Below are 13,299 nucleotides of genomic sequence, written 5' to 3' on the forward strand. Positions count from 1 at the left end.
TTACAGTTTGTTTCTTCCAAACAACGATATTATCAGGATGACACAGATGACACATGATCCTGGAATCAGCGATCATGCGATGGTTTATAGTGTTATGAAAGAAAAAGGTGTAAATGATTCTAACAAAGTAATTTCATCTAGAAGCTATAAGAACATAAACAAGGATATGTTCTTGCAAGATATTAGCTCGGCCCCATGGCATGTGGCTGAAATATCTGATTCGTTGGACGAGGAGTACGAATACTGGGCTATGACTGCCTACTTTTGAAATTGTGCGCTACTGCGCATTTTTCTGCGCATAACCAAATATATATAAGCACTGGCACCAGAAGCTTTCCTGGGCCTCGTATTTTTTGCGAAAATCAAGTAGGAAACAATAAAGATGCATGAACGTTAAAATGCTCTCTTTTCATCAGTAATGATAATCTAAACTTTAGTAATGTAAAAAACTTAACTATGTTTCACATATGTGAATCGCAAATCAGCTATACCGATATGAAAGTTGTAAACATTACAAAATATTCCTCGACTAGTCTATGATAAAAAGAAATCATTACTTCATTATAATTATAATTAAAATGAAAAAATACTTTCTCAAAGTAACATATTCCAGTCAGCAATATATAAAGTCTAAGGAAAAAATAAAATCATTAAATTTCGGGAATACATGCAAAGCTTGTTCGGTCGCCGCGTGATATTTAGTAGTCTTATTTCGTCACAACATTAATCATTTAGCTGGATCATTACACCTGTAAAATCTGAAAAAAAGTACTTAAAATGAAGAACAAAACATCTTTCAAAATGAAGAAAGCAAAATAAAGAGCGCAACTAGTTTCGAAAGGGTTAAAATAGTACAGACTGCGAAAATTCAGTAGCGCACATCTACTCGACGACAACTATTGTGCGGCGACACCAAAAAAAAAAAAACAAAAAAAACAACAACAACAAAAAGAAGAACCAACGAAAGCTGGAAAACAGGAAGAAGAATTGTCCAGTTTGGAGTTCTTGTTGAAGAAATGAAAGCTTGCAAGACATGTAAAAATCCTATCAGGTTGAAAAATATCGTGGGTGAAGCTAAATTTGGCCTTAGAGGTTTTATCAAAATCTTGTGCAAGAGATGCTACTTCGTAAATAACGTAGCTTTAGGAACGAAACACAGAAAAAGTGACAAAACTCGAATTGGGACGTCAACAGTAAAGCTGCTATTGATTAGTGTTATATAATTACTATTTTTGATCACGATTAACAGCGAGGGAACCTATTAATTTTGTTGTGATTCTTTATAGGCATGTTACACATTGGCATTGGGGAGACCCAACTCAAAAATTTACTTATGACATTAAATTTGCCGGCCATCAGTAAAAAATCCTTAAAGCAAGGGAAAGAAAAATAGGAGAAATTATTGAGTCGACGAAGTTCATGCGAAGTCCAAGTATGTAGATTTAGTCAGCTCAGTAATAATTCATAAAGGATAAACTAGAAATATTAAAAAAATATATTTCAAAATGAAAAAGAATTACTGCAAAAATGTGAAAATGCAAAACTATTGTTAATCCTTTAACATTTTCATATCCTTTTCAATTTTTTATTTATTTATTCATATCTATGAATTAACATAGAAGAAAACTTGTTAATCCTTTAACATTTTCATATCCTTTTCAATTTCAATTTCTCCTATACTTTGTGCCATCTAACTTAAAATCATCTTTCCTTAATAACATAGAACGGGCTGTCTGTTTTTACTTAGCCTTGTGGTTATTGCAGACAACCTGTACCTTCTTTTCATTTATCTGTCTTGGTATATATACTATAAATAACTGTGTTTTTATACTATTTAGTTTTATTTATAAATTATCTATATTGTATATATATATATATATATATAAGTTGTAAATCCTATAAGAGAATGGTACAAAATAAAGTTGTTGTTGTTGTGTCCTTTTCAATTGTTTTCTATTTATTCATATCTATGTATTAACATAGAAGAAAAAGCACAATAACTGCTAGTGTGGATGCTTGGTGGAAAAGTAGAGGAAGTGGCCATTCATATAGTAGTTTTATCTGGTATGTATGTATGGTACACATTTTCAGAAATTCTTGAAACTTGAAATATGAATGGATGAAAACTTGCAGTGGCAGATCTTAAGGAAATGAGTTGGATCTGGAGACATTCCCCTTTGGGCAATTTTTTTCTCTTTTACAAAGAGATCAAAGACACCTCTGCCATTGACAAATGAGTCATTAGTGTGATTATGTCATATCATGTATCATTACAGCAGGACCAAAAAACACGCATTCCCTTTCTGAAACCAGGATCCATTCCTAACTTATAACCAAAACAATAAAGAAACACAAGAACACAGACAAATAAACATTTAATCATAAACCAAAAAGACTCGTAATAGCAAATATCAACGACCTAATTATTTTTATTCAACAGTGTATAATCAAAGGGCATGCAACTGTGGTAGGATTAGAACCTGTAAAGTAATTGCCTATGAGACAAGGATAAAATCAGGTCGAGCCTGTGAATTTGCCAAAACAAAAGGTTTCAATTCATATTAGATTGCCAAATGTGATATATTTTCAAAAAGCTCACATTTCCATGTGTTTGCTTTCACTACTTTGCACTACATATAATTGCATGTTACTAAATAAACGTTTTTATGGATGGGGAGTATAACAGATTCTCATTACACAGACCTCAGGTAATGAAGGTGATGAAGGCCCTGACATGATCGAGAACATAGACGATTCAACGGTACTTACTTTGGTATGCCTTAGCTCAATAAAGATGTAACTGAACAAACCATTTTTATAATGGAAAGTATAATTGGATTCCTATTACACATTCCTCATGCAACAATATTGATGAAGATTCCAATATGATCAAGGCGATCCACATGTATAATACAAATTACTTCAATTGCAATGTGTTTATTTGAATCATTATCCTTAACATTAATTATAATTGGACTCTTATCACAAAGATTACCATTGGTGCTATTGTAGGCGATGAAGATACGACCATCACTGCTAGACTTAGAAAGCAAGTCAGTCAAGACATTGAAAAGCAATCTGATGCAAACCACAACAAGAAAATATTTGGGTTCTCAGTTGTTTTCTTTGAAAGAGAAACACAAGCTATCAGTCAAAACTACAAAGTATCTTCAAAGGCTCTTATATGGTAAAACAGAATGCTGGAAACCCAGAAGCAATAACCACAGGTCTTGATGGCTTGTACGAGCATCCATTTGATGATCATTTTGCATGTGGTTCATGGTGCCATCATAAAAATGGTAAAAAGAAAAAAGAAAAAAAGAAAAAAAAAAAGAGAAAAAAAAAAGAGAAATATCCTTCTCTGCCTTATGGAAGATCCCTAGAAGATAGTGGTTTGCCATAAAGTTTGGAAACCACTATCAAAACTAGCAAACCTGAAATCAACTCAAGCCAATGAAAATTCGAATGGTACTGTTAGTACTACCCAGACCTAAAATCAACATGCTTGAAATATATTTAAACATGTTTTTAACATGTTCAAAAATTTTAATTCAGACAAAAACACATTTTAAACATGTTCGCTTAAACATGTTTTAAATACGTTTGCAAAACATGTTGAAATCATGTTACTTTGTAAACATGACATGTTTACCGAAAATATTCAAATTAATTTAATTATTATAATTATTATATATAAGCCGGCATGCAGTTTATATATAAGTATGTATATCAATTAGAGCCCAGTATGTTGGAACATGAATCTTGCACACATCTGCACACAGAGAATTACAAACTGGAGTATTTGCAAAAGAATATGATACCTGGCAATAACATTTTTGTTGATTTGCAGTTACATAAAATATTGTATACGTGTTTCGCTTTGTTACTCGTTTATAGCTTATGCTGTATATCATTTTGTTTTCGACCTCACAACGAGAAAACATTTTACATTTTCCTCACTGCCCTTGAAGAACACTTGTAATAGCAGCATCTTGGATACGTTTCTGCCCAATTCTCTGATCTTCATCATTCCAATGGCAAAAACATCCTGGTGCAAACTCATATTTCCATTCTCTAAAAAGATTGAAGGTTTAACATTTAGACTATGCTTACATGGGGTCAGTAAAGTTTGATCCATTCACGTTTTAGGCTAGTTTTTGCCATTTGCATGGGATTATCCTCGTTTCGACACAGAATGTAGTAATGTTTTCACAAGTCTGTGCAAGCTTCAAAGTATATTGACCACAAAGTGGGACCTACTTTTCTGCAGGTTCAGGTCTTGTGTGGCTAAACTGACCTAAAATAATTTTGCACCCGAGACGAAAGAAAAGTTCGGTAAGCTTGACCTTTTAAGTTCAGTGTCATGATGTTGTACTTATCTTAATACAGATTGGATCCTTTCTTTATTCAGCTGCCGACGGTCTTGAGGGTGAAGATCTTATTGGATTGTTTAAAGACGAAGCGGAAATGAGGCACTTTCTTCCTGTGTTTAAAGAAAGGAAACTTTTAAAGACTCTAATAGGGAAATTTATCGATGACGACAGTAAGGTAATATGTAGTTGAGCAATTTTCCGGCGGCCCACTTTCTCTCCTATTCGCACCACTCTTTTGTAATTCCCAGTCCCCTTGGCTGCTTCGTACTGAGCATGGGTTAACGGTTTTGGCACAAAGTCAAACGAAGGTTTGGAGGAAAAGTCAGGAAGATATTGTTCACGGCCTCGAGAAATATATTGTTGACTTCATCGTTACTAGTCTTTTTCATAGTTCTGTAGTGGATTGGTATATTGGATATATCTTTTGACCTTCATTTTCTCTCGCTTTTATTTTTCAGCCTCCTATTTCCACAAATAACTCTCCAGCTAGTGACTCCCCAGCTCGAATCACAGAAAATAATGTAGAAGAAGTTTCCACTCAAGAATCTTCTGGTGGTTCTAGTAGTAGTTTGGTCGATACCCCTCAACGGACACCTCAAAACCGTGAGAGTGTAAATGTTAATGAAGTTCTTTTGTATTTTTATAATCAGAATATTACCGTATTTTTATGTACTGAGGGCAGTTGAACACGATCTGAGTTGAGACCTAATGGGCATACAAATATGCTATCTGAAATCTAAAGCAGAACGGGATTCCTTTATTATTTTTAAGGCAATTACGTCTCAGAATCGTAGCCAGGGTTTCAGTTATTCAACAAAATCCAAAGAAAAAATTAAAAGAATTAGGCTAGCAAAATCAAAAACTGCTGTTATTGGGAGATATGGGGGGAAAATGTATGTTCCTGTGAAAAGGAAAAGGCCGTAAAACCCGTGAAAAGTCATGATCACCTGAATTTCAACCATATCGAGCCAACAACGTCCGATTCTTTTGGGCTTTCTTGATACCTAAAACGACAATTGCAGTCACTTTGTAGGTGACCCAAAATTCGAGAGAATATTGCCAATGTTCATATTGAGGAGTCGTCCTTACTTTGTGGATCCATATGTGTAGCTTGTTCGATGGAAAGTGCAATGATTCGTTGAAAAGACTGTTTACCACATCAATGCATGTGTCTAACGTGCAAAGGATCTTGGGTTGTGGAAGGTAAGCATTGAAAAAATCATGTTTCTAGTGTGCTTGTAGAACATGCACAGACCTTGATTTTTTTATTTTGCACATTTTCTTTATTCTTATTCATTCTCTGAAATGTTCTTTATCTATTATATTATTAATTTATTTTATTGATTTAATTTATTTATTTGTACCCTGACCATGGTGTGATCGGGTATGGCTATGATTGTCCCACCAAAAATTAAAAAAACGTTTACGCTTCTTGACAGTCATGGTAAGAAAATGATTACTCTATTTTATACTAGGTTAACGCAGCTATTAGTAGCTAAAATACATTACCGTTTGGATAAGAAAAAACAACTAAATCTATATGTGCTAACGCATTTCATATGCAGGTATAAAACATGTCAAGCAAGTAGAAGTGTGTGACTGTGAATCTCATGCTCTCACATTTTGTTAGGTTTAACTTTTGGCCTGGTTCTCCACAAAAGCCAAAAGTTGGTTTTCACTTCCACTTGATGAACAAGATGGAAAATTTTTCCTTCAATCACAAGGTTCAGTATATGACTTTTCAGAAGTACTGAATGCATTGCAGACTCAACTAGGACATTGAGTTGTGAGTTAAATGAAAGTACACTGTAAATTCGATCGACCTGATTCAGCCCCAAAGTCCAAATCAATATTTATGTACTCCGGGCAGTTGAATCCGACCTTAGTTGATACCTAATCACTATGAATTCCTACATTAATGAAAAACCCATGAAAATGTTAAGAAAATGCCATGAAAAAGTTTTCATTGGCCATGAAATCAGCATTTTTGAGATTTCATGGTGTAATGTGAAGCCATGAATTTCCCATGAAATAATTTTCATGGGCCATGAAATAGATTTCATGGTGTAATGTGAAGCCATGAATTTCCCATGAAATAATTTTATGGGCCATGAAAACTATAAAATCTGCGAGCAGGACTGTTTTCATGGGCCATGAAAATAGTTATTGCACCATGAAAATAGATATTATGGGCCATGATTTTCAACGATGAGAAGAGGGGTCATTTTCATGGGTCATCAAAATAGCATGAAATTGAAATTCATGGGCCATGAATTGTTTTGTCTTGTCATAGAAATGCAATTCATGGGCCATGAATTGTTTTGTCTTGTCACAGAAATAAAATTCATGGGCCATGAATTGTTTTGTCTTGTCACAGAAATAAAATTCCTGGACAAGGAATTGTTTTGTCTTGTCATAGAAATGCAATTCATGGGCCATGAATTGTTTTGTCTTGACACAGAAATAAAATTCATGTGCCATGAATTGTTTTGTCTTGTCACAGAAATAAAATTCATGGGCCATGATTTTTTCACATTGAAATACAATCTGTAATGAATTTTTCATGGCTCATGAGATATTCTAGTTGGTACTACAAAAAATAAATGAAATTAATTCTATAGTCAATAACAAGAGAGAATTTTGCATGCACATGCAGGAATCTGCTGACAATGAAACAATGATGTTTTATCAGTTATACAGCATTGCAGATGCATGCTTGAAAAGTGTTGGTAGTAACAAAGCATTTTGATGGTAGTGTTAATTTACTGAAATGGCAAGTGGATCTTAAAATTTAAATTGTCACAGTAGTACTACCTGGATGCTACACATAGCTATATAGTGTCTAAAAACCAGATGGTTTTAGTTTTATCAACTGCTGTTGTCAGTGGATGGGATATATGGCGGAAGAGGACTGGCATTGCTGCTTGGCTCAAGGAATCTTCTGTGCTGTACCAAAGACCGCTCGTTGAATCAAAATGCACTCTTTCGTACAGACTTACAGCGGCCCACATGAACTCCTTGCCAGAAAAACTGTGCCTGTAGATACGACTGACAACACCAAACCTTGGTGATGACTGGGGACAGTTGACACAAACAATAGTAGGACATTTGCTTGGATCCTGGCTTGAAACATACCGGTAGCTGCTGCTGCGCTCTTTGGCTTCCACTTGTATGCACTTTTCCATTTTGGAGAGTCGTGGATATCACTCATGACATCTTTTCCCTCTTTCTCCCTTCCATGACTTTGAAGCATTTCTGCAATTTCTGCAACACCATAGCTCCTAACTAGTCTCGGTCCCAAAGGTAGATAATAAAATGGTCTTCTGGGGATGTTTCCACTCCTGAATCTTGGTTCTTTACATTTAGGGCAAGTAATATCATCTTTGTAATCATCACGGAAAAGTACACAGTCATTGACACACACATGAAATACAATTTCAGGTACAAGAAATGGCTTAATTATTCTGTAGGCCTGTTGGTAATTAGTGGGTAGTAGATTGCCTTCAGGAAGAATCGTGTGCCAAAGTTGTAAAATCTTTGAAAATGCCTCTTTGCTCAATGATGGGTGCGAGGAAAACCAATCAAACAAATATATCATTGTTTCCATCAAGGTACATTTGATGCTGCTATGGAGAACAGAACGTTCTGCAATTGCCTCATCAATATCATGAATCTGCCCTGATAAGAATGCTTTAGTTACGCTTGACAAGTTTCCATGTGAATTGACCATTGACACATCTGCATTTTCATCCTACAATAAAGAATTCAGTGTTATTTATTGTTGAAGCAATACTTGATGCAAATCGTTTAAATCTCATAAAATGCTCCTGCTATTCTATTCAAGTATCAACCAACTCAAACAGCCCTGTTAGTGCCGGACATTTACCGTAGTGTTTTTTGTAGTTGAGTGTTTTACTATAAATGTTTATAAAGTACATAATAAAGCTTGAAAAAGGACCTACACAAACTCTGCATTAAATATCAATATAGTTATACCTCACTATCTGATTCAGAGCTGCTACATGATTCCTCTGCAGATGTGTCACTGGAATCTTCACTATCAACCACAGATATTGGATTTTCTAAATATTCATCAACATTTTCTTCTGTTCCCTGAAATTAAGTAAAGGAAATAAATTTTACACTAAGTCTTGGAAATGGTTCTATGTGGAAATAAAAGAAAACGTAATCTTACTAAGGTTTTTAGTATTACTATGGATTTCACCGAACTGAAAAATGTTTTTGAAGTATTTTGTAAAATTATAACAGTTAACAAAAAGCTGGAGGCCAACTTAAGTTTATTAATAGACCAGTTTCGAATTCCAAATTACCGCTGTGTTCCTTGATTACAGACTCAATTGCACAGGGTTAGCCTCGTATCAGTGTTTAAATATTCACAAATACCAACGGTAAAGTAAAGAATGCACAACTTCAACAATACGAGCACTTTGAAACTTAACGGACCTTGACTGGAACACGTGAATATTTTTCACAAATTCGAGGCTCAGCCTGAGTAAATGAGTCTATAATCAAGAAACACAGCGGTAATTTGGAATTCGAAACGGGTCTATTTTGGCCTGCAGGCTCAAGCTTGTCTCAACTGAATCCAAACTATTTTCATAAAACAAGCTATTTCGTACCTTATCTAATGGCTTGCCGATCTTTGAATGGAGTGAATGTGGATCGGTTTCTTGTGTTGATTCCCTGTCGTAGTTATCTTGAGTGCTACCAGCCGCACAATAATAGTCATTATTGATCTCGAACAATGGTTCTGGTGTGGTGACTTCTCTCGTCTCTTCGACTTCTGATTCATTGTCGCTTGAGGTCGAGTCATCAGTATCGGAAATCCTTGGTCTCTTGAGCTCATACGCACCATACAGCTTTATATGTTTGTTAACTTTGTAACATGAATAAAATACTTGACCTTTACGTAAATTACAAAGACATTTTGAACTCATTTCTTAAGCTGCATGAAGACGGCCATGAAGACGTTGCTGAACAGGCCGGGTTACTAAGGAAGCAGAGGGTTGGCGGGAAATTTTTGTAGATCACGTGGATTCTTGTGGCGGTTCCTTTTGTAGCTTGTTCGGCCAAACCTCGAGCTCCTTGATTTGTTAGAGTTCTTTAAGGCCTATTATAATAATCTAGATTTGCTACCTTTATACTGCTGCTTTTTTACAATGTCTGATCTAAAATGTTTAATTGTAAAATCAGGGATCGATCTTGGACTAGATGCCCTTGAAATCCTTAAAAATGAAGGGGTGAGTAAACGAACACAATACTGAACGGCCATGTAGTGAATGAATATAAACTTATATTTTGAAGATCTTTATCCAAAAAGTTAGACGATTTGAATGTCCTTAAAAATGCAAACGAAGCAGATCTAAGGTTAGCTGGCTTGAAAGTGGGAGATCTAATCAAAGTACGCCAGCTGCAGAAAGATAGCGAAGACCAACTGGATGAGCTGGATAGCACCATGGAGCTAGAATCAACAGCTGAGGAAGAAAGAATAGGCTCACATAATCACGATGATTCTCAGGTAAATTTGAATTTAGCAGTAAACAGCTTCTGAGATCAGGGGGAAAACGATGGTACAATCGACTGTCTTTTCACACATTCTCTGGTAAAGTAAACCCCCGGAATTGCATTACCGTTATTTGGCGCGCTTTTACTATTTTAGGTGACGTCACCTAAATAGCTAACTAATAGGCAATGTGCATGAAAGCTCACAAAGCACTCTCGTAAACCGAGTCCTGCTGAAATGGAACATGGAGGTCAAAGGGAATCCTTTTTTATTTTCATCTGTTGAAGTACTCACATGCTTTTCAAACTTGCATTATAATTATTACATTATTTTAGCGTTTGCACTCTATAGTTCGCAGATTACTGCATCTTTTAAATATTTTCTCTCCTATTCAAATACTCTTCTACTTCCTGAGTCAGTATACTATAAGATCTATATCCACTTTACAGTTTTGCTTTATAGCTATTCAATATGGCTACCTAAGTTAACCTTATTTTCGTTATTTACTAGTTTTTCTGGTCGTACTTAATTTGGAGCCTAGCTCTGTTGTGCGTACCATATCACGGTGAATTATATGTTTAGTTTAGTTTTTTATACTCCTATATTTACATCGTGGTTAAAGTTAGATAGATAGATAGATAGACAGACAGACAGACAGATAGATTTCCCTAGAAAATGTCAGAGAAAACATTGTCAGATGAATTTTTAGAAGAGCCAAAAAAGCATAAGAACTCAGTTTCCCATCATGCTTTGTGCTAGAAATTCGAGCTCATGCACATTGGCTATTTAAATAAATTTATCTAACTATTTCACAGTTTGACTAAATGCACTCTAGAACATTACGCATAAAAATCGTATCGGTGGAATGGTAGCTTTGTAATAATATTTTTGCAATCATAAATAAAAGACTTTGAATCATCGACACTAAATGTGACCTCGCTCGTTCGTGATATAAAACGGAAAACTCATGAATAAAAACGATATCAAGTTCTTAACATGTAACAATCTCTATGTATCTGTGAATGATACCGTACTTCATTAAATCTATCAATGTACATAGTGGGTATTGCATATAAGTTATGTGTTTGGATTATGGGGTGTTCAGGGGGTAGGATGTCAGGCATAAATTAGTGGATGATGTTATTTAAAGTCAGCGTGCTTAAACTTACCCTATGCACGAAGCAAACAGAACTAAATGCCACTAATGTAGCAATGGAAAACAAAGGATTTTAAATCTAAATCCTATTAGTGTACATAAGGGTTGTTTACAACTCGAATTTAGTACTCAATTATTATTTAAAAATGATCAGTCATGGGTTTTAATAAGTCCAGGAAACAAATGTATATGAGATGGGCATTTGAAATTTTTCTACTTACATATTTTTGTACCTTTATAGAAATGTATTCAATGCTCCAAATGCATAAAAACCTCACAGATGAAAAGGAAGAAATAAGTTTACCTGAGCAAACCTCAGAGGGGGAAACCACCCTCAATGAACTCAAGTGATGATTAATTAAGTATAAGAAGATGAATTTCTACAGTGTGGATATATATTCAGGCTTTTCTTGCATAACAGGATGTAAATTAAAAAAATAATTAAAATTAATCAATGATCTGACAAATGTTGACCCTCTTCATCATTCTTTTGCTGTAGGAAAATGCAATTTTTGCGTGGAAAACTGCCAAGATCTATAAAACTGTGTCAAAAGCAAAGGAGTCAGCCAGAAAAAAAATTAAGGTTAGAAATCAACGTGGTCTTTGAATTACCAGCAATCAATTTTAAAATATTTTTGCGATGAAGAATAAAATAATCACTTATGGACTATATTTTTTCAAGGCCACAAGGAAAAAAGTAGAAGAGACAAATGGTAACTATATAATATTATGTGATATTTACTACATGTGCCATGACTCCAAATTCTTGGTGTAACAATTAGTAGTATATACACTTATATACTAGTGATATACATGTATACACCTAATTATTATTATTCAAAGGGCTGTTTTAAGTTGTAAGTAATTATTGGTTATTCATATTCTCATAGGCTCAGTATTAGTTTGATGCATGCCAAATATTAAAGTGCCCCTTGGATGAAAATGGCTCAAACTTCTATTGAGCTGAAACTTCCTAAGAATACTCTTTAAAGGTCAAATAATCACTGTATGAAGTTTTTTCTCGATATTCAGGATGAAAGTAGATTTTTATGGTTATTTTTCGGAGTCCGTGACGTCATTCATTTCTTTGTAGTTTATGATCAAAATATCAGTAGTACAGAAAGAAAGAAATACCCAAACATCCCCAAAATATAAATCATAGTCACAAGTAATGCAAAATAAGCCCATCAGCCGACCTTCGGGCTTTATAGGAATACAATAAATCAATGACTTATATACAAAGAAATGTATGGAGCGATGTTTGATGTTGAGTATATGAAGTCACAGACTAATAATAAATAACCGTACAAATATCATACTTTCGTCGTGAATATCGAGAAAAAAACTTCATACAGTGATTATTGGACCTTAAAAGAGTATTCTTGGGAAGTTTCAGCTCAATCGAAGTTTGAGCGAGTTTTGTCCAAGGGGCACTTTAACATTGCTTGTCCTCAAATAAAGACCCTGCAATACCTTAAATACAAGATGTCAATGCCTACAACTACAATATTGTAAATATAAGAAAAAAGAAATAAAAAGAAATGACATCTTTTCTTTTTATTTATTTACAGATAATGAGGATAAACCAGTAAGTTCTATCACATCAACATCAGCTAAGGTAATAGATCAGTAAAATTAATTTCAAAATTGTGTACTTCCGAATAAAATAAAACCTTGCAATAATTTGTGCCAAAAACTTGTTATTTCTATTTCATTTACAGCATATTTATTGTACTTGTTGATTTGCAGGGCCATGATGGTGGAGATCTAAATGTAATCCAGTGGGTGGCAGTTGCATATGAGGAGGCATTCTTTATCGGCCGTATAATGTCAATCAATACCCGAGTACTTGATGATGACAATGAAGTGACTGTCATCTTTCTAACTAAAAAGGGTAGTATGTATATGTGGCCCAAAAAGAAAGATATTGATATTATTAGCACTAAGTTTATTTTTTCAAGTGAAGTTGTGCTGACAAACAAAGAGGTAGGTCCAGGCACAACATTGTGCAATGAAGATCAGATTAGGAAGACCTACGAAGACTATAAGAAAAAATACCTTTATTAAATTTAATTCATATTTATGAGAAGCTTTAAACCACGCATAGATTTTTCCCTATCTAGCTTTGATTTTATTTGGCACTATTATTATTATTATTATTATACATATTATTATACAAGATTTTAAACCTTTTAATGTTTATATTGATTTACAAATTTTATATTTATACAAATATAAATTTTGTA

General features: G+C 34.3%; 1 protein-coding gene across 1 annotated transcript; it reads right to left on the reverse strand.

The window, feature by feature from the left end:
* Positions 1-7,043: 7,043 nt before the first annotated feature.
* Positions 7,044-9,331, reverse strand: LOC116307318 (uncharacterized). Its single transcript, XM_089026335.1, has 3 exons — positions 9,014-9,331; positions 8,370-8,486; positions 7,044-8,124 (listed from the first exon to the last, which is right to left on the reverse strand). The coding sequence occupies exons 1-3, from the start codon at positions 9,329-9,331 to the stop codon at positions 7,369-7,371; spliced, it is 1,191 nt and encodes a 396-aa protein (XP_088882461.1). The 3' UTR covers positions 7,044-7,368.
* Positions 9,332-13,299: the final 3,968 nt, after the last annotated feature.

Source organism: Actinia tenebrosa, unplaced genomic scaffold (assembly GCF_029948245.1).
Source record: "Actinia tenebrosa isolate PJP-AT-01 unplaced genomic scaffold, QUT_ActTen_1.0 PGA_scaffold10__47_contigs__length_13832649, whole genome shotgun sequence".
Taxonomy (NCBI): Eukaryota; Metazoa; Cnidaria; class Anthozoa; order Actiniaria; family Actiniidae; genus Actinia; species Actinia tenebrosa.

Bases quoted from the DNA above. Each gene is read 5' to 3' on its own strand.
- LOC116307318 (XM_089026335.1), bottom strand. From the start codon at position 9,331: ATGAGTTCAAAATGTCTTTGTAATTTACGTAAAGGTCAAGTATTTTAT. The intron at 8,487-9,013 runs GTACGAAATAGC...ACTTAATTTCAG, and splicing joins TCGGCAAGCCATTAGATAAG to GGAACAGAAGAAAATGTTGA. The intron at 8,125-8,369 runs GTATAACTATAT...TCTTTATTGTAG, and splicing joins GCTCTGAATCAGATAGTGAG to GATGAAAATGCAGATGTGTC.